The sequence below is a fragment of the Bubalus kerabau genome, chromosome 6 (assembly GCF_029407905.1).
Source record: "Bubalus kerabau isolate K-KA32 ecotype Philippines breed swamp buffalo chromosome 6, PCC_UOA_SB_1v2, whole genome shotgun sequence".
Taxonomy (NCBI): domain Eukaryota; kingdom Metazoa; phylum Chordata; class Mammalia; order Artiodactyla; family Bovidae; genus Bubalus; species Bubalus kerabau.
This window is the reverse complement of record NC_073629.1, coordinates 43,903,525-43,924,977: the sequence shown is the minus strand read 5'-3', so window position 1 is coordinate 43,924,977 and position 21,453 is coordinate 43,903,525. Positions and strand designations below refer to the sequence as shown.

General features: G+C 40.5%; 1 protein-coding gene across 7 annotated transcripts in view; it reads right to left on the bottom strand.

Annotated features, from left to right (window-relative positions):
- Positions 1-416: 416 nt before the first annotated feature.
- Positions 417-21,453, bottom strand: part of DBT (dihydrolipoamide branched chain transacylase E2) — a 45,356-nt gene continuing 24,319 nt past the window's right edge. For 4 of the 7 annotated variants that reach the window (XM_055584972.1, XM_055584976.1, XM_055584977.1 and 1 more), the window contains 5 exons: positions 17,063-17,229; positions 13,101-13,178; positions 11,139-11,330; positions 10,925-10,996; positions 5,279-6,804 (listed from right to left, as the gene is read on the bottom strand). In XM_055584972.1, coding sequence (XP_055440947.1) covers positions 6,637-6,804; positions 10,925-10,996; positions 11,139-11,330; positions 13,101-13,178; positions 17,063-17,229 — 677 coding nt within the window. In that variant the 3' untranslated portion in view covers positions 5,279-6,636. Of the gene's footprint in view, positions 456-5,278; positions 6,805-8,108; positions 8,215-10,924; positions 10,997-11,138; positions 11,331-13,100; positions 13,179-17,062; positions 17,230-21,453 lie in introns of those variants that run through there. The other 3 variants (XR_008715737.1, XM_055584974.1, XM_055584975.1) reach the window with 3 other exon arrangements.

Genomic DNA, 21,453 nt, shown 5'->3' with positions numbered 1-21,453 from the left:
AGCATCTGCCTGCAATGCAGGAGACCTGGGTTTGATCCCTGGGTTGGGAAGATCCCCTGGAGAAGGAAATGGCAACCCACTCCAGTACTCTTGCCTGGAAAATCCCATGGACGAAGGAACCTGGTAGGCTAGAGTCCATGGAGTCACAAAGAGTCAGACATGACTGAGAGACTTCACTTCAGTGTGCCAAGGGAATGTTAACTAGTTCTGGATACAAGGAAGACACTGATTGATCAAAATGGAATTAAATGTGGAGCAAAGGTCAGGAGAAAGGGCATTTTATTTGATGTTTCAACCCATCTGTTAATCTTTGTTGTTGATTAACCTAAGCCAGAGCACTTGTTCTGTTTAAGAGATAATACAATGCAGCAGCAAGCAGACTTACCTGGGTTGAGCACCAGCTTGCACTTTAGTGGCTATATGACATCACTTTACATTTTGTAGTTTTCTCTAACCTGAAATGAAGAAAATATCTTCTATGACACAATCTGGTAATTGTCCCCTAATATCCATTTTCTTCACCTGTAGTAACATAATACTTAGCTAAGTGTAAAGCCACTTATTTCCCAGCCTCCCTTGCAGCTAGGTGGGGCCCTATAATAGTCAGTGGGATGTAAGGGTGGTGTCCAGAGCTGTTTCTAGGAATCTTCCCTAAGAGATAACTTCTCTTTTTCCTCCATCCTGCTGTGTGGAATGTAGATGTGATGGCCGAAGGATTGTTCTGGATAGTTGAAGACAAGTATGACAAAGGAATGGCAGAACAGAAAACTGGAAGAAGTCTGGATCTATAAGGACTTAATAGGGAAGAGACACCATTCCAGCTAAGGGCCTTAGAGAGAGATAAGAATTTTCTTGTTGCTTAAGCCATCATTTTTGGGGTCCCTCTTAATATAGCCAAACCTACTTCTGATATACTTTCTGTGAAGTGCTATTATGAAGACTGAGACACAGACAGAGTTGAGCATGATTCCTGGTGCATAGTAAACATTCAGCAACACGGGTTTCCTCCCTCCCTTTTCTACCTAAAGAGGAAACATGGCTGAGTGACTAACACACACTCTGGAGACAGAAACCTATTCTGGCATCAGATTCGCTCTATACCATCAATGTTAAAGTAAAATTACAGGAAATTTTTTTTTCTAGGATAATTGAGACCTGTAGAAGATTTTCTTCCATTTTCCCTTGTCTTGGGCAGCTCAGAAAACAGCCAATCTAATGGAATAACTTTGCTTAAATACACATTTAGGGAACTGGGAGAGTATATTCCACAGCATTAATCATACTAGGTTGGGCAGAAGTATGATGAAGTACGTAAGAGTCTTTGCTTTATGAAATGATGTTTTATGACTTTGCTTTATGAAATGATGGATGCTCACTAAACTTACGGACACAACTGAGCGACTTCACTTTCACTTTTCACTTTCATGCATTGGAGGAGGAAATGGCAACCCACTCCAGTGTTCTTGCCTGGAAAATCCCAGGGACGGGGGAGCCTGGTGGGCTGCCGTCTATGGGGTCACACAGAGTCGGACACGACTGAAGCGACTTAGCAGCAGCAGCACATACTGAGTACCAGACCCAACTGAGCCATTGAGAGGGTTCACAGGCCAGCAGTGAAGACAGACGAACTCATCCAGCTACATCACTGAACAAGTACTGCTGGAGTTGTGAGGAGAGAGAGAAGAAAAGAGATACTGATTCAGACCTAGGGAGGCACAGTCAGAGGAGGTCTAAAAGAGGAAGTCACTTTTGTTCTGGATTTTCTTTTTGTGGAGAAATAAGCCCAGCCAAGGCATGGAAAATAAACTGTATGTTGTTTTCAGGGAATGGGACTTGTTCATTGTGATGGGAGCTTAAGACCACAAAGGGCCAATGTGTGTGTGCTCAGTTGCTCAGTCATATCCGGCTCTTTGCAACCCCATGGGCTGTAGCCCTGCCAGGCCCCTCTAATAAACTACTGCTACAGATAATTCCTAATGCCCCAAACCCCTTCCTTTTGGTACCAGGAGCACGTAAGGCCTTTGGGCAGCATTTCAAACTGCTAAGACCCCTAAGACAAACTTTCTTCCTTTTACCCCAATAATACCAATTGCTCAATGAAGTGAAGTTGCTCAGTCATGTCCGACTCTTTGCAACCCCATGGACGGTAGCCTACCAGGCTTCTCTGTCCATGGGATTTTCCAGGCAAGAGTACTGGAGTAGGTTGCCATTTCCTTCTCCAGGGGATCTTCCTGACCCAGGGATCAAACCCGGGTCTCCCGCATTGCAGGCAGATGCTTTACCATCTGAGCCACCAGGGAAGCCCACAACTGCTCAAATAGCATAAAATCATGGACCGTCCTGGCATTCAGAACATGAAGTGGCATATACTCATTAGCTTGTTACACTTTTAGAGTATGTTAATCCACGTACATCTAAGTACAAAAACTCTGTTTCCTCATCTTTCAAACAGCAGAAATCATTGTACTTACCTGATGCTTCCCTGGTGGCTCAGTGAAAGAATCTGCCTGCAGTACAGGGGCCACAGGAAACTTGGGTTTGATCCTTAGATCAGGAAGATCCCCTGGAGGAGGGCATGGCAACCCACTCCAGTATTCTTGCCTGGAGAATCCTATGGACAGAGAAGCCTGGGGCTAAGGTCTGTAGGGTCACAAAGAGTCAGACATGACTGAAGTGACTTAGCATGCACATAGTGTTGCTGGAGGGATGAAATTAATTAATATATGTAAAGCATTAATGATGCCTGACACTATCATAATTATTGTCTCGAATTTTACTCAATTTTCCCCTCTCTATCGATATGAGGTGAGCATAGAGGCTAGATGACTCACTGATGTTACATTAATCAGAAGCTATTTTATATGCTCTGAAAATACCATGCTCAGATGGTACAACTCTCACATACTTCTCCGAAATGAATGTCTAGGGTCATGTAGGTGTCCCCTATGCTGCTTGCCTCATGAAAAGCAACCTTTAAAAAAAATTATTTATTTAGCTGCACTGGGTCTTAGTTGTGGAATGCAAATTGTTCATTGTGGCCTGTGAGACCTAGTTCCCCGACCAGGGATTGAACCCTGATCCCCTGCATCGGGGAGATTGGAGTCTTAGCCACTGGACCACCAAGGAAGTCCCCCAAACTATAACCTTCTGAAGAGCGTGAATGGCCTGTGCGGCCTAAGGATAGAGTCTCTATCTTACAATTATGTGTATGGTTTGTGAGGCAGAATTGCTGAGGCATGGCTACTGTGTTAAGGAGACACAATGATCCAGTCTTGGTGAGAAAACAGTTTATAGGGAAGGAACAAAACCACCACTAAGAACTGACCAAAAATACAACTCAACTCTGGAAACACTGCTCTTCTCCGTGTTACTGGCACAGACCCACTTCTGGTGAAGGCATTAATCACCAGCCAGAGCTCTCACTGTGAGGGGAGAAACATCATCTATCTTCTCCATCTTTATCCATAATGTCTACCCCAGGGCCTGGAACTGAATACATATTCAGTAATCAATGTGTACAAAGTAATTAATTAATTACAGGGTGAATGTTAAAGAATTCTGCAGACTTCAAGGAAAGGTTTTATACTTTTAGTGCTGCAGGATACTGCTAAGCGAGTGCCATCATATTTTCTCAGACTGTAGTTTACTTAGAAATCAGCAAAGAAACCCATCAAGTGATCTTTGGGACCCGCTTTGACTGGAAGCCACAGGAAATGCCGAAACAGGCCTTTGGGCTCTCTTCTTCCTACATAACCACTTCTTGGAATGTTTCAGGATTTGCTACATTTTGATTTCTAAAATGAAAATTAATACCACTTGAGCTTCTGACCTACAAACTTCCTTCCTTATTGTGCTTCTTTTTCAGAATCAATGGAATGTGCTACATAATGAATGGAACCTTGATTTTCTCGTTGGGCACTCCCAACAATAATTTGGGGCCAATAACTTTGGCTTCTCCCCCATGGACATCTTGTACCTCCCAACCGCCCAACATGCTAGTGAAGAACTTGAATCTCCTGAATTCTCCCCTTAAATTTCAACCTTTAGGAAAATGGCCAAGGCCCTGTTCTACCTAACTCTCACCCTATGACGTGTGGAGCCCCGTGGATCAGCACTGCTGCTAGGACTGTGCCCCTGGCCCCCTCCTCCCTTCCAGGGGATCCTCTTATCTTAAAGGTCGCACACACAATGGGAAGCCAATCCTTCACTGAATTCTCAAAGGATGAGACAAGAGAGAAGGTGGTAATGGCAGGGATTTGTGATAGAATAGATAGCTCAAGTATTTATTCTGAGTCAATGATGCTGGACTGTTAGGGGAACTTATTACATACTCAGGCTTCCCTGATGGCTCAGTGGTAAAGAATCCACTTGCAGTGTAGGAGACGCGGGTTTGGTCTCTGGGTTGAGAAGGTCCCCTGAAGAAGGGAACGGCTACCCACTCCAGCATTCTTGCCCAGAGAATTCCATGGACAGAGGAGCCTGGCAGGCTACAGTCCATGGGTCATAAAGAGTTGGACACAACTGAAGTGACTGAGCTGCTGCTGCTGCTACTGCTGCTAGGTTGCTTCAGTCGTGTCCGACTCTGTGTGACCCCATAGACAGCAGCCCACCAGGCTCCCCCGTCCCTGGGATTCTCCAGGCAAGAACACTGGAGTGGGTTGCCATTTCCTTCTCCAATGCATGAAAGTGAAAAAAGAAAGTGAAGTCACTCAGTCGTGTCTGACTCCTAGTGACCCCATGGACTGCAGCCCACCAGGCCCCTCTGTCCATGGGATTTTCCAGGCAAGAGTATTGGAGTGGGGTGCCATCACCTTCTCCGAGTGACTGAGCACACATTACAATTCACTTCAAAACTCCTATTCTCCGAGTTTTCACATTTCTTAAGTGAAGGAGAAATTTTTACTGATCATGCCTTTCTTCACTTAAAATTCTGTAAATGCCATCAGTACAGAATTGGTTAACTTATGATACACCCCTTCCTGAGTTTCCCAGATGAGATCAATAACCTCTACTAGATGTTCTCATAGCACTCTGTTTTATCTTCTTAGAGGTTAACTATATCCTTATTTTTATGATTATTAAGTATCTGTCTCCAGCCCAGACTGTAAGCCCAGTGAAGGCAAGAACTATGAGGACAGGCATTGTATACCCACTGCTTAGCACCACACTTAGTATACAGTTAATATTTAGATGTAAATAATCGAATACTATGCAGCCATTTAAAAGGATTATAATATGGAATCGTTTATTGACTGATAATATAATGTTAAATTAAAAATCAAATTATAAAATAACAGATCCAGCACAATCTCATTTTCATAAAAAGAACAGCCATGTATACAGATACCTTGATCTAACTGTTAATAGTGGTAGGATTATGGATGATTTTATTTTCTTTGCAACTCTTCATATTATCTGAATTTTAAAAAGAATAACATTTATTAGATCCATTATTTTCTGACTTACACATGATTTCTAATTTTGAAAAAAATCAAAAAGACATTAAAACAACTTTTTCTGTCACAAAACTTCACTTGAACAACAGGATTCACTTAGACAATATCAGAAACAACCTGACTTTCTGATTCAAGTGGGCTTCTAAAAAAATGATCATGAGGATACCTTTATTTCTGTGCAAAATTTATTATTTTAATGTCCATAATTAGCCATTAGTCTTCTCTCTCCCCTGATTCAAATTCCTTCTAGGGATATGGAGAACGGAAAAGACTCTAATTTCTTAGTCTATCCTTTTTAGCTGAACACCAAGAAATTTACTTTAACTTTTACTTTAATTATAAAATAAAAATATAATTTTATTTATAAAAATAAAATTAAAAGGTAATGGATTTCTCAATGTAAGACAATGTCAGTGACTGGCACATTTCAAGTACCTTCCTCACATTGAAGCAAGGTTGTAAAAGTGAAATTTCTCCCAATAAAACACTAAAACATTACCAAAATTCTAAAAGTTTATCCACTTTAAACAAATACTTTTAATGGCCTTATAGGTTACAGAACTATAATTGGACATTTTAAGATTAGCTTATAATTTTCACTTTTAAAAGACATTACTTTATACAAATAAGACATTTACAGATGATAATAGCTACAGAACAACAGACTCCTGGATATCTTAAAAGGTAAATGTAATTGCACTTACTTTATAAAATAATTTGCATTATTGTGGGGAAATAGAAAATATATTTGCATATAAATTCCTTTTCCCAACTAGGTATAATGAAACTCTCTAAGTTTCATTAAGAGTCAGTTTAAAATAAAATTTAAAAAAAGAGAGAGAGAGAAAACAGGGTGAATACTGTATATGGCTGTCTGTCTCTCAGTAATATTCACTGTGTTGTTCCTGCCAGTTTCAATCTATGGACACAAAGACCTCAGCACCATATTAAGAAGTTATACTGTGACCTATAAAATGTGACAGCCCTGGGAGAACTAGTACACCATTATTCCTTTACAGTAAAAGCCTAACAGAACAGTTGATCCACTTTGTGCCTTGGAACCATAATCATATGTTACAAGTCATTTACAATACAAACTGCAATGAGGAACGTGTGCTGCACAGCTGGGCTCTGCGCGTTCTTTGGAAGCTCAGAAAGTTCAAGGATGTCTGATCAATCTTCATTTCAGATCTAGTAGCATAAAAGCTGGGTTTTCTAAGTAGGATTTCCACAAATTAGAGAAGCGTGACACTGTAGCGCCATCGATAATTCTGTGATCAGCTGACCAGCTCACGTTCATTATCTGGGCCTTAAAGACTTCCCCTTTCTCGTTAAATCGGGGAAGGGCCTACAAATAAGGAAAATAACAGAGTCAGCCTTCACTTGCACAAAGTAAGCTCTAGCAATAGCAATGCTGAAAGATTAGGCAAATCTCCCTCCCTATAACAGAGATGAAGTGGGCATCCCAACTAACTTTTGAAAATGCTGACTCCTACCTTTCCCATCTTTGTGAGTGTGTGCTTCAAGCTTTCAGAGTTTCTCCAAGGTATTTCCTGTCCCCTGTATAATTTCTACAAGTACGGTAAATTTAATTTCAGATTTCTCAATTATTTAATAACTATTTACCAAGTACCTACTATGTACCAGGTACTTTCTAGACTCTGGGGATAAAGCAATGAATAAACCAAATAACAATCCTCACCCTCTTGGAGCGAACATTTTATTATATAGTGTTAAATAGCGAAAAGTGCAAAGGAAAGAAGTAAAGCACTTTGGAACAGAGACAGAGATTGTAGGCAGGAGGTGGGAATAGGGGAGAAGGTGTATTTTTTTTTTTTTTTTTTTGACAGGGAGGCAGGGAAAGCTTCACTAAGAAGGTGTCCTCACTGTAGGCAGCGGGGAAGCTAGCCATCTGGACACCTGGACAGACAGAAGGGAAGCTTGGCTGGAGCACTAGAGGACCAGCAGAATCAGCGAGGCAGCTGCAGTGGAGGGGCCAGGTGAGAGATGGGAGGTGAGGTCACCGAGGGAGCAGGCTCAAAGTGGGGCATGTTGTAAAGACAAGAGTGATGGTTCCCAGTCTTTGATTTTTTAAAAAACAGATTAAAAAAACTTTAATTCATTGTAAGTATTTTAAAATATATATTAAAATGAATTACTAAAATAAATATAAAGGTGTACAAAATACAAGACCCATTTTTTATTGATAGGTTCATTAGACATAAAACCACTCTGTCGAAAGGCAGTGATTTTTTTTTTTTTTAATGCTAGGCTATCTACCAGCTAATACAGACTTCTGTGATGGCTGCATTCCTCATGGAATATTTAAAATTAAATATTAAAGCTGGAATGTTTAAAAGTTTTCCATCTTTGTCCCATTTTAACATTACCTAATGAGCAGACAACTTTCTGAAAAAAACTGGAGATCATTCTTTCCTGGTCAGTTATTCTTGGCTGTGGTGATGATTAATCCCTGGAAATTTGCCCCATTCCCAAATCACAATTAAAGAAGTGATCTGTTTTTGTAAGTAGCTTGTTATTCTTGATAATGTAAGTCTCCACACCCTATTGTTGAACCTGGCATGCTCCATAGAAATAAAGCTAAAAAGATGCCTCTGTCACATTTGATGGACCTGAGTATTTAAGACTCACACTGGTGACTTCCTCGGTGGTCCAGGGGTTAAGACTCTGAGCTGCCAATGCAGGGAGTGCGGGTTTGATCTCTGGTTAGGGAACTAAGATCTCATATGCTGCATACCTCGGCCAAAAAAAGAAAGACCCACATTGGAAGAATTCTCCAAAAATAAGCCTATCTTTCCATTGTGATTTGTCAGTGTAATTCTAACATTCCTGGGAAAAATATATAAGAATCTCATGGGCAGAAATGCTGTCCATATATTTCATGCCTATCATCTGAATTTACTAAAAATGAATCAAATTAATTTATAACCATTCTGCCTTTTCTATCTAAGCTAATAAACTTCTTACTGTGTTTTATTCAGGGAAAAAGGGGAGAGCTGGCAATGAAAATTTCTAAGCCCTACCCTCTTTCTATAATTAGTGGTAGTTTAGTTGCCAAGTCGTATCTGACTCTTGCCACCCCATGGACTATAGCCTGCCAGGCTCCTCTGTCCATGGGATTCTCCAGGCAAGAATACTGGAGTGGGTTGCCATTTCCTTCTCCAGGGGATCTTCCTGACCCAGGAATTGAACCTGGGTCTCCTGCATTGCACGCAGATTCTTTGCCTACCCTCTTTCTGTAATTATTGCTTCATAGCCCAGATATGACAGTCACGGCCTGACACGGGTCCCCCTCACAGTGAGTGGCGCCAGCCTAGGGCCATGCAGTCCACTACAGCTATTTTCCCTTCCCTTTGGAGTGAGGTGAGAAGCCATTGGAAGTTTCTGAGCACAAGGGCCAGTCACTGAAAGGGGACGACTTCAAGAGCATGTGTGAGAATGGGTGGTAAGGGACGAAGCAGGAAACTGGAGACGCTTCTAAAAGGTATTTAAAGCCACTGAGACTGGATCAGACAAAGAAAAGGGCTGGAACTGAGCCCAGGGGTACTCCAGCGTTTAGAAATTGGGAGATGAGGAGGTATGGGCAAAGGAGACTCAGAGAGAATAGGCACTAGACAGGGAGAAAACAGACCACCAAGGTTTTCTTCATGTTACAATGAAAAAGGTTTTCCAAGGAGGTGGTATTGATCAACTTAAGTGTAGCTAATAGGTCAAGAAAGATAAGGACTGAGAACTGGGAAATGTGGAGGATTTCATGTTTTAACACTATTTAGTGACAGTTTAAAATTTACACTGAAAACAAAAAATAGCAAAGGAGAGATGACACAAAGGGAGAAAAAAATGAAATATTATTTGTCCCTACCCAACAAAGATTAGTAGCTCTATTAAGTTGCTATGAAGATTTATCCTCGAAGAGATATACTTCATAGCCTGAGAAAACCTTGGGTAAGATCATTCTGGAAAAAATACATCTCACACAGATCACTGTACACCAATGTTCATAGCAGTGTTATTCACAATTGCTGAAAAAATGGAAAAAGCCCAAATATTCACTAGCGATGAATAGATTAACAAAATGTAGTATATGCATACAGAATTTCAGTTTGGGATGATAAACGTAGCTCTGCAGATGAACAGTGGTGATGACTGCAAACAATGGGAATGTAACTGTTGCTGCGACCATCTACTTAAAAATGATTAAAATGGTAAACTTTGTTATGTATAGCTTACCACAAGAATATATCTACGTGTATAGTTCAGAAGAAAACAAATCACTTTCAGAGGAGATGGGAAAACAAAACTTTGTCAAATAGATATGATGGCTTGTTTATAAACTGAAAAAGGTCAAAAATTAGTGAGAAACAAATGCTGAATTCTTGCTGGAGGGAGAGTGAGTAACTGAAGTTATCCCTTAGAGAAACTCCTGATTTGGACGAACAGTGTCATGTATGTGTTCTTATTTTTCACCCCCCATCTCCTCTGTGTGCCAGAGGGGAAAACAGAGCTAGAAGAGGGAGCAACTTCGCAGCCAAAGTACCACCTGCTAGAAAACAAATCAAAGGCTGAGTGCAAGTTTCTGTGAATGTTTTGAATGCTGTCATGAAAGTAATAAACTCATGAAAAACAAGTCTAAGAGATGTTCCATATGGAAGCATTACAAATACAGAGAAGAAAGGTTCTTCTGAAAACATGAAGATCAAAATCAAGGTTAATGTAGTGACAATGACATTTAATAATGGAAGCACTGAAATGGTATCTATGAGCTTATTTAGTGGTTCTCAACCCTGAATTAATGGGGATGCCCAAGCCCGAGGCCCCCAGATTCTGGTGCAGTTGGTACAGGATGAGCTTGGGCATTTTTTTCACACCCTCCAGATGATTCTAATGTGTAACCAGGGTTAAGAATCATTGTAATTCTTATTCTAAGTCAGTGTCCTATAACAGGGCCATAGTTCACTCATGCTGGAACCACCTGTGTTCTTGTTTAATATGTAAGTTTTGGAGGCTCTGTCCCCAAGGCCAAGAAATCTGCATTCTTAACTAACATTCCCAGTGATTCTTGAACAGAGCAAAGTTTGAGAAAATTGCTCTCAGTGGTGTCTCATCACTATAAATAATAATTTGGATTGGCTTACTGTTATTCTTTGGCATTATGAAATTAAGATATTTTGATAGACTCAGCCTGGCTACATTTGTGATTACTCATACACACACACATTTGTGCCTGGCATAATCCACAATGGTTGATCCATACGGAAATGATCCAGATCACGAGTATTTACTCTACAGAGCAGTGTAGGCCTAGTTCTGAAGAAATAACTGGCTTATTAAGCCCAATACCATACTTGAACCTACAAAGTGAGGGGGAAAACCTCAGAAATAGTTACTCTTTGTTTTCACTCTCTCAATTTGCTTAAACTCTTCTGTCAACTATTTAACAAACATACCTTAATTGTTCCCAGGGCCCCAATTGCCACTTCAGGTGGAAGTATCACTGGTTTGGCATAGGTACCACCGATCTAAAAAAAAAAAAAAAAGGTAAGAGTAGAGAAATTAAGCTTTTGAGGAACAAATGGCAAATGAAAGTTTCTATTTTTAACTAAGCATATGATCACAATTCTTAAGTTATGGTTTATGTACTTGAACACTGCTACTACTCACTGATCCAATGTTGGAAAGAGTGAACGTTCCTCCTATAAGGTCATTAGTGCTGAGCTGACCCGCAGAGCCCAATTTCTGGAGGCGGTTCAATTCAGTGGCAATCTCAAATATGGAGCGGATCTGAACATTTTTCACATTAGGTACAATCAAGCCCTGCTCTGTATCCATTGCTATTCCAATGTTATGAGAAGCCTAAAAACAAGCAAACAATTATATAGTAGCCATTTCACAGGCTAACAGAAAAGAAAGGCTCAACCCTCACTGCCTTATGAACTTAACTATCAAAACCTATTTTCACTAGATTGATGGTAATTTTTTAAAACTTTTCATTTATTTTTATTCATTCATTTTTGGCTGTGTTAGGTCTTCACTGGCACATGCAGGCTTTCTCTAGCTGCAGGGAGCATGGGAGCTACTCTCCAGTAGTGGTGAATGGGTTTCTCATTGTGGTGGCTTCTCTTGCAGAGCACAGAGGGCACGTGGGCTTCAGTAGTTGTTGCTAGCAGGCTCTGGAGTGTGAGCTCAATAGTTGTGATACACGGGCTTAAGTTGCCCTGTGGCACATGGAATCAGGGATTGAACCCATGTCCCCCGCACTGGTTCACTGATTTTCAAAAATAAATGAAAAGTTTTTAAAAATTACCATCAATCTAGTTTTTAGGTGGATTCTTATCCATTGGACCACCAGGGAAGTCCAGTGATGACTTAAAAGGAATGATTTTAAAAGGTTTTTTTGAAAAAGATAAACTAGGGCAACAGATTATTTTCACACATTGTTAGTGGAAGTGTAAGCTGGCACAGACTTCAGGGAGAACATTTAACATTAGGTACCAACATTTACAAAAATGTGTGCTAAAGGGATAAATGCTGAAGAATGTAGAGATGCACAGAGATGTTGAGTCAGATTATTTCTAAGATGGAGAAACTACACATGATCAAAATGTCAGTAAGTCACTGGCTAAACAGATGATAAAGCTGTATTTATTGACATACAATGATGTCTGAAATACATTATATGGAAAAGAAAATAGTTAAAATTTTAATTAAAAAACTATAATATTATATATATATTATATATAGAATTCCATATCTTTTTTAACTGCATAAAAATAAAATCCTCCTGCTGCTGCTGCTAAGTCGCTTCAGTCGTGTCCGACTCTGTGCGACCCCATAGATAGCAGCCCACCAGGGTCCCCTGTCCCTGGGATTCTCCAGGCAAGAACACTGGAGTGGATTGCCATTTCCTTCTCCAATGCATGAAAGTGAAAAGTGAAAATGAAGTCGCTCAGTCATGTCTGACTCCTAGCAACCCCATGGACTGCAGCCTACCAGGCTCCTCCGTCCATGGGATTTTCCAGGCAAGAGTACTGGAGTGGGGTGCCATTGCCTTCTCCAATAAAATCCTAGATAGACATAAATCTCAGCATAAAGTTTTCTTAGGGTCAAGGGACTGAAGGTGAATATCAATATTTTCTGGTTTGAATTATTTGCAACAAGTATATAGTTAATGAGAAAACTGTATTAATCATATGGAAAGATTTTAGATTCAACCCCTCCCCCACCCCTGAATATAAAGCTCACTTCTTGGTTGTATATTTCTAATAAGAATAATAAGTAAGAGCCAACATCCTCAAAACAGTTCTCAGTCTTCATAAACTTTGACTCCAAACAGAAGAGTTCACTCAACGGAATTTAAACTCATTAATTTGCTCGTTTAAATTGGTCTTGCTTTTTAAAACTGCAGGAATTCCACTTCAAGCCTTCTTCTGTTTGAGGGGAGTGTGTGTAGTGTAAAAAATGTAACCCACTGCCTCACAGCTGTGTATTTCCAATATTCTAACCAGAAAACCAAAAGGGGTTAAAAATGGAAATCTGCATATCTGAAGAGTGTTGTTAATTATTAACCTACAAGCACATTTGCACTTTTATTTAAACAAAATATTTTCACAAAACATAGCCAACCTTGTATGTTATGTTCTGGCAGTTTTCATCCACAGAAGCATTAAGAATAGGAAACTGTAGTAATCCCAAGGAAGCAGCCTGTTTAAGAGGGAGAAAATGCAACATTAACACTTCTGACTCTGAAAGGATAGGAGATTTAAAGTCTTAAGAGGTGAAAGGATGGAGGGAGAGAACTCTTCTGTAAATTGAGTTTAATCTCAAGTCTACAGGTACCAGGCATATTACTCCTAACTTATCGTTCAGAAATGTGGAACTAGGTTACCCTTATCAATTAAGAATAAAAGATAAAAGTAGTCAAGGTAGCTTGTACATGCTAAGGAGATTTTCAAAACAACTATGAAGATTGACCAAAATACCAAAAGAAAAGTCTAAATTCTTGTGTTTTCCTCATTTACATGTAGAGTGTTAAGATTTCCACCATGAGAAGAAAACCTGCAGTTCAAAGAAACATTGTTAATTAAAACCTCAAAAAGCAGTTAATTATTTCCCTGTGTAGAAAGAACAAGTGACAAGGATTTGAGAGGCTAGGGTTGTAGCTGGAGTCCCTGGCCAAGAGAAGGGCAGAGCTGATGCAAACACTGACTTTAGAGCTCGTCTCCACAAATTGATGGCATTTCTGCCTTCCCACTCTGTCTTTCCCTGCTTTAATCTCTCTCCTTTGTTCTCTTCTGTCCATATTCAGATTTCCCTGTCTCCAAAATGTTCTCTATAGCTGTTTCTCTGCCTATTCGGGATATAATCAAAGTCAGACCTCTCATTTGGTTGTCATGCCTTGCAATCAGTTTAAAAACTAAAAAACTAAAAATGCTTAAGATTGACGGTAAAAAGAATTCCTTCCCCTACCACCTTCATCTTGTCCAATTAATGGTCCGTTATATGCATTGTGTTGTGTTATTTTTGTCTGTGGGTGGGTGGTCTTGACAGAAAAAAAGAAATCATATCCCTGAACTGGAAAGTTAAGGAGTTTCATAAAGCATTTGATTTGATAACTTTAATCTTCTTTATTTAAAAAAAATCCATTCAGTTCAGTCAGTTCAGTCACTCAGTCATGTCCGACTCTTTGTGACCCCATGGACTGCAGCACGCCAGGCTTCCCGGTCCATCACCAACTCCCGGAGCTTGTTCAAACTCATGTCCATCACGCTGGTGATGCCATCCAACCATCTTATCCTCTGTTGTCCCCTTCTCCTCCTGCCTTCAATCTTTCCCAGCATCAGGGTCTTTTCCAATGAGCTGGTTCTTTGCATCAGGTGGCCAAAGTATTGGAGTTTCAGCTTCAGCATCAGTCCTTTCAATGAACACCCAGGACTGATCTCCTTTAGGATGGACTGGTTGGATCTCCTTGCAGTCCAAGGGACTCTCAAGAGTCTTCTCCAACACCACAGTTCAAAAGCATCAATTCTTCGGTGCTCAGTTTTCTTTATAGTCCAACTCTCACATCCATACATGACTACTGGAAAAACCATAGCTTTGACTAGACAGACCTTTGTCGGTAAAGTAATGTCCCTGCTTTTTAATATGCTGTCTAGGTTGGTCATAGCTTTTCTTCCAAGGAATAAGTGTCTTTTAATTTCATGGCTGCAGTCATCATCTGCAGTGATTCTGGAGCTCCCCAAAATAAAATCTCTCACTGTTTTCTTTGTTTCCCCATCTACTTGCCATGAAGTGATGGGACCAGATGCCATGATCTTAGTTTTCTGAATGTTGAGTTTTTAAACCAACTTTTCACTCTTCTCTTTCACTTTCATCAAGAGGCTCTTTAGTTCTTCTTCACTTATAAATTATTTTGAGTATAATCCAAATTTTGTAAAAGGAAAAACAAGGTATGTGTTCACAGATATGAGGCCATTTTTTCCCCTGAACAATACTTTAACTGTCATTTGTATTATGCCCTGTCTGCCTTAACATATTTTTTCAGGTTCTCCTCTTCCTCAATTTCTTTCATTCCCTAAACCCAACTAACAGCAACCAAGCTTCAACCTCAGCAATCCTTTATTTAGTAAGTTCTGGTTGACCTTTTCTTCTCTCTTGGTGAGGGAGGCTGAATCAAAAGCCCCAGTCTCGCTCGCCTCTGTATACAAATCCTTTGGCAGTGCTCTTGCAAGCTGATTCTGAGCTAAGTTATGTGACTCGCTTTGGTCAGTGAATTAAAAACAAACTAGGTGCAGTGCAGCTTGGGCAAAGTGCTTACATTCTGCTTCCTCTCTTCATCTGCCAGTACTGAGCCCATGTGTAGGCTGGTATACTGGGCAGATAGGAGAGACATGGGAAGAGAAATGAGTCAAGCTCACTGAGGTCATCCCACAGCAGCTGGCCCCTTAGCCAAGCTACTAGCTGTCTGTAGACATATGAGTGGGCTCTGCCAAGATCAGCAGACTGGCTGTGCTCATGAGAAAGAATAAATGTAGATTGTAGACTACAGAGAAATAGACTGTAGACCCATGAGCAATAATAAATGGCTAACTGTTTCAAACCATCAAATCTGGGGGTGGTTTGTCATTCAGCAATAGACACACTTGGCTTTTAAGTGATTTCTTGTTTCTGCTATCATCAAACCACTGACCCCACTGACCCTCTGCCACCGCCTAGGCAACTCAACTTCTATCTACCTCTTAAACACTGATGGAAAACCCTGAGCCTTCTTTTCTTGTCCTTTGCACATAATTTGAGTGATTTCATCCACGAGTTTCAACTGCTGTGCCTCTACAGATGACCCTCAGAGCTGTAATATAGTCTAGAGCCCTCATTACCGGCACCAACTACATCTCATGTTTATACAGCATCTCTTTCTTTGTTAGAGTAGTTGTTAAAAAGGTGGAGATACAGGAGAACAGCTTATGTCTTACAAGACTCAGCATCAGTGAAGAGACAACTGAGGATAAATACTTTCAATACACTGAGTTAAGCTGAAATGTGAAACAAAAGGCTTGTTTAATTCAGACTATGAGAACCACCAGCTTTTGTAGGAAGCTACACTGGAACAAAATTTGGTGTTTAGGATGTACACACATTTGATCAAAGGAGGAGGCAGTACTTCAGGTAGAGTTGTATATTCCAGGAGCTACACATAGCTTAATCTGACTATAGCGGGGGGCTGGCCGGGGGGTGACTGAGAGAGAAGACATGAAAAGTGGGCACATAGAAATATTCTATTATGCCACAATAAGGCATTTACAAACTATCCTGAAGGCAATCCTGAAAGGGAACCACTGAAAAGAAACAGGGGATAATACAGTAATTTGATCTACGGGGGAACAGTCTTGGTGGAGTGTGCCAAGTGCTTGTGGGAAGCCGCACTGGAGTTAGAGACAACAGTATACACTTTTTAAGAAAAATGGACCAGAAGGAAAACTTAACTTCTCCACTTGTTATATAAATTCTTGACAAGTTTGTCAACTTCTCTGCGTGCCAGTTTTCTTAAACAGAAAGAGGGAATAGCAATTATTTACACATTAGCATTATTCTGATAGTGAAAAGAGATCATATATATATAGCATGCTTCGTACAGAGTTAGGCAGAAGGCAGCTGCTTCCTAAACAGTGGTTAGTGAGCTATGCAAGCTCAGTTGATGGTCTTATTCTTTTTATATTGGTCCCAAGGTCCTAGAAATGATTCCTAGAAGCCTCATATGTTCATTGAAAAGTTAAAAATCAATCCTGAGTCTCACTTTTGTTCAAATCAGGACTTTGCTGGCATGATTCTTTCTGAATTAAAGGCTTTACCTACCTGGCAGGACAATCCCAACCTAGTTCAACGAGATAAGTAGATAAAAATCTGACACAAAAAATTTCAATTTTATAAACTTCTGTGAAACAAAGAGAGTATATCTGTACATTTTTCTAACTATGTGATATCATGAGAAATATTACTTTTATTCAAACCCATAGTTAACACACTGGATATCTGCAAAACAAAATTTATATGTCTAACTTAAGCCTTGCTTGAAATGAATGAAATCTTACTTTTAAGAAGAAGGGCATAAAGGAAAGTTTAATTCCACGAGCAAAAGCAATGGGTTTTAATTCTTCTCGTAGCTTAACCAGTTCAGTAAGGTCAACCTCATCACAATACCCAAAATGAGGGATCTTCAGGGCTGCAGACATGGTCTTGACCATTGCTTTGTGAAAGCCTAGAAAAAACATACATATTTGTTTTTATTCTTAAAACCCTTGATCCCTTCAACAACTATAATAGAAGGTTCTCTAATGTCACTTCAGTTCAGTCAGTTCAGTTCAGTCACTCAGTCGTGTCCGACTCTTTGCGACCCCATGAATTGCAGCAAGCCAGGCCTCCCTGTGCATCACCAGGTCCTGGAGTTCACTCAAACGCATGTCCGTCAGGTTGGTGATGCCATCCAGTCATCTCATCCTCTGTTGTCCCCTTCTCCTCCTGCCCCAAATCCCTCCCAGCATCAGTCTTTTCCAATGAGTCAGCTCTTCGCATGAGGTGGCCAAAGTATTGGAGTTTCAGCTTTAGCATCAGTCCTTCCAAAGAAATCCCAGGGCTGATCTCCTTTAGAATGGACTGGTTGGATCTCCTTGCAGTCCAAGGGACTCTCAAGAGTCTTCTCCAACACCACAGTTCAAAAGCATCAATTCTTCGGCACTCAGCTTTCTTCACAGTCCAACTCTCACATCCATACATGACCACTGGAAAAACCATAGCCTTGACTAGACGGACCTTTGTTGGCAAAGTAATGTCTCTGCTTTTTAATATGCTGCCTAGGTTGATCGTAACTTTCCTTCCCAGGAGTAAGCATCCTTTAATTTCATGGCTGCATTCACCATCTGCAGAGATTTTGGAGCCCAAAAAAATAAAGTCTGACACTGTTTAGCCATCTATTTCCCATGAAGTGATGGGACCAGATGCCATTATCTTCATTTTCTGAATGTTGAGCTTTAAGGCAACTTTTTCACTCTCCTCTCTCACTTTCATCAATAGGCTTTTTAGTTCCTCTTCACTTTCTGCCATAAAGGTGATGTCATCTGCATATCTGAGGTTATTGATATTTCTCCCGGCAATCTTGATTCCAGCTTGTGCTTCTTCCAGCCCAGAGTTTCTCATGATGTACTCTGCATAGAAGTTAAATAAGCAGGGTGACAATATACAGCCTTGACGTACTCCTTTTCCTATTTGGAACCAGTCTGTTGTTCCATGTCCAGTTCTAACTGTTGCTTCCTAACCTGCATATAGGTTTCTCAAGAGGCTGGTCAGGTGGTCTGGTATTCCCATCTCTTACAGAATTTTCCACAGTTTATTGTGATCCACACAGTCAAAGGCTTTGGCATAGTCAATAAAGCAGAAATAGATGTTTTTCTGGAACTCTCTTGCTTTTTCCATGATCCAGCGGTTGTTGGCAATTTGATCTCTGGTTCCTCTGCCTTTTCCAAAACCAGCTTGAACATCTGGAAGTTCACGGTTCACGTATTGCTGAAGCCTGGCTTGGAGAATTTTGAGCATTACTTTACTAGTGTGTGAGATGAGTACAATTGTACAGTAGTTTGAGCATTTTTTGGCATTGCCTTTCTTTGGGATCGGAATGAAAACTGACCTTTTCCAGTCCTGTGGCCACTGCTGAGTTTTCCAAATTTGCTGGCATATTGAGTGCAGCACTTTCACAGCATCATCTTTCAGGATTTGGAATAGCTCAACTGGAATTTCATCACCTCCACTAGCTTTGTTCGTAGTGATGCTTTCTAAGGCCCACTTGACTTTGCATTACAGGATGGCTGGTTCTAGGTGAGTGATCACACCATCATGATTATCTTGGTCGTGAAGATCTTTTTTGTACAGTTCTTCTGTGTATTCTTGCCATCTTTTCTTAATATCTTCTGCTTCTGTTAGGTCCATACTATTTCTGTCCTTTATCAAGCCCATCTTTGCATGAAATGTTCCCTTGGTATCTCTAATTTTCTTGAAGAGATCTCTAGTCTTTCCCATTCTGTTGTTTTCCTCTATTTCTTTGCATTGATTGCTGAGGAAGGCCTTCTTAAAGTCTCTCCTTGCTATTCTTTGGAACTCTGCATTCAGATGCTTATATCTTTCCTTTTCTCCTTTGCTTTTCCCTTCTCTTCTTTTCACAGCTATTTGTAAGGCCTCCTCAGACAGCCATTTTGCTTTTTTGCATTTCTTTTCCTTCAGGATGGTCTTGATCCCTGTCTCCTGTACAATGTCATGAACCTCTGTCCATAGTTCATCAGGCTCCTGTCTATCAGATCTAGTCCCTTAAATCTATTTCTCACTTTCACTGTATAATAAGGGATTTGATTTAGGTCATACCTGAATAGTCTAGTGGTTTTCCCTACTTTCTTCAATTTAAGTCCGAATTTGGCAATAAGGAGTTCATGATCTGAGCCACAGTCAGCTCCTGGTCTTGTTTTTGCTGACTGTATAGAGTTTCTCCATCTTTGGCTGCAAAGAATATAATCAATCTGATTTCGGTGTTGACCATCTGGTGATGTCCATGTACAGAGTCTTCTCTTGTGTTGTTGGAAGAGGGTATTTGCTATGACCAGTGCATTGTCTTGGCAAAATTCTATTAGTCTTTGCCCTGCTTCATTCCGTATTCCAAGGCCAAATTTGCCTGTTACTCCAGGTGTTTCTTGACTTCCTACTTTTGCATTCCAGTCTCCTATAATGAAAAGGACATCTTTTTTGGGTGTTAGTTCTAAAAGGTCTTGTAGGTCTTCATAGAACCGTTCAACTTCAGCTTCTTCAGCGTTACTGGTTTGGGCACAGGTTTGGATTACCGTGATATTGAATGGTTTGCCTTGGAAACGAACAGAGATCATTCTGTCATTTTTGAGATTGCATCCAAGTACTGCATTTCAGACTCTTTTGTTGACCATGATGGCTACTCCATTTCTTCTAAAGGATTCCTGCCCACTGTAGTAGATATAATGGTCATCTGAGTTAAATTCATCCATTCCAGTCCATTTTAGTTTGCTGATTCCTAGAATGTTGATGTCACTCTTGCCATCTCCTATTTGACCACTTCCAATTTGCCTTAATTCATGGATCTAACATTCCAGGTTCCTATGCAATATTACTCTTTACAGCATTGGACCTTGCTTCTATCACCAGTCACATCCACAACTGGGTATTGTTTTTGCCTTGGCTCCATCCCTTCATTCTTTCTGGAGTTATTTCTCCACTGATCTCCAGTAGCATATTGGGCACTTACCGACCTGGGGAGTTCCTCTTTCAGTATCCTATCATTTTGCCTTTTCATACTATTCATGGGGTACTCTCAATTAAACTCTTTCTCTTGGACCTACCATCTTCATTACATATATTACATAGATTGAAAGCCACTAATTTCAATGCTGAAGCATGGACTGTAGCACAACACCAGTGTCAAGTGTAATATATAATAGGTGAGTGTTGCTAAGTCACTTCAGTCACGTCTGACTCTTTGCAATTCTACAGACTGTAGACTGCCAGGCTCCTCTGTTCATGGGATTTTCCAGGCAAGAATGCTGGAGTGTGTTGCCATTCCCTCCTCCAGGGGATCTTCCCTACCCAGGGATTGAGCCTGTGTCTCTTATGTCTCCTGCACTGGCAGATTCTTTACCAGTAGCACCACCCAGAAAGCCCAATAGAATAGGTAACTGCTTTCCAAGCTGTAGTGTATAAAAAATTCAAAAGGATGCAAGCCACGTATTACACAATGGCTTTCTTGCAAAGTCACTTCTGGAAGTTAATCATCCTAAGAGTTTGTACATAAATCAGAAGTACTTGTTTTGAAATCTAACAAAAAATAATAAATATTTAAAATATCCTGAACAAGTCTTCAAACAGAAAAATTATCTCCAAAGTCATTGCAGATGGTGACTGCAGCCATGAAATTAAAAGATGCTTGCTCCTTGAAAGAAAAGCTATGACCAACCTAGACAGCATATTAAAAAGCAGAGACATTACTTTGCCAACAAAGGTCTGTCTCGTCTAAGCTATGGTTTTTCCAGTAGTCATGTATGGATGTGAGAGTTGGACTATAAAGAAAGCTGAGCACCGAAGAATTGATGCTTTTGAACTGTGGTGTTGGAGAAGACTCTTGAGAGTCCTTTGGACTGCAAGGAGAAAGGAAATCAGTGCTGAATATTCATTGAAAGGACTGATGCTGAAGCTCAGCACTTTGGGCACCTGATGCGAAGAACTGACTCATTTGAAAAGACCCTGATGCTGGGAAAGATTGAAGGCAGGAGGAGAACGGGACGACAGAGGATGAGATGGTTGGATGGCATCACCAATTCAATGAACATGAGTTTGAGCAAGCTCCAGGAGGTGGTGATAGATCAGGAAGCCTGGCACATGCTGCAGTCCATGGGGTTGCAAAGAATCGGACACTACTGTG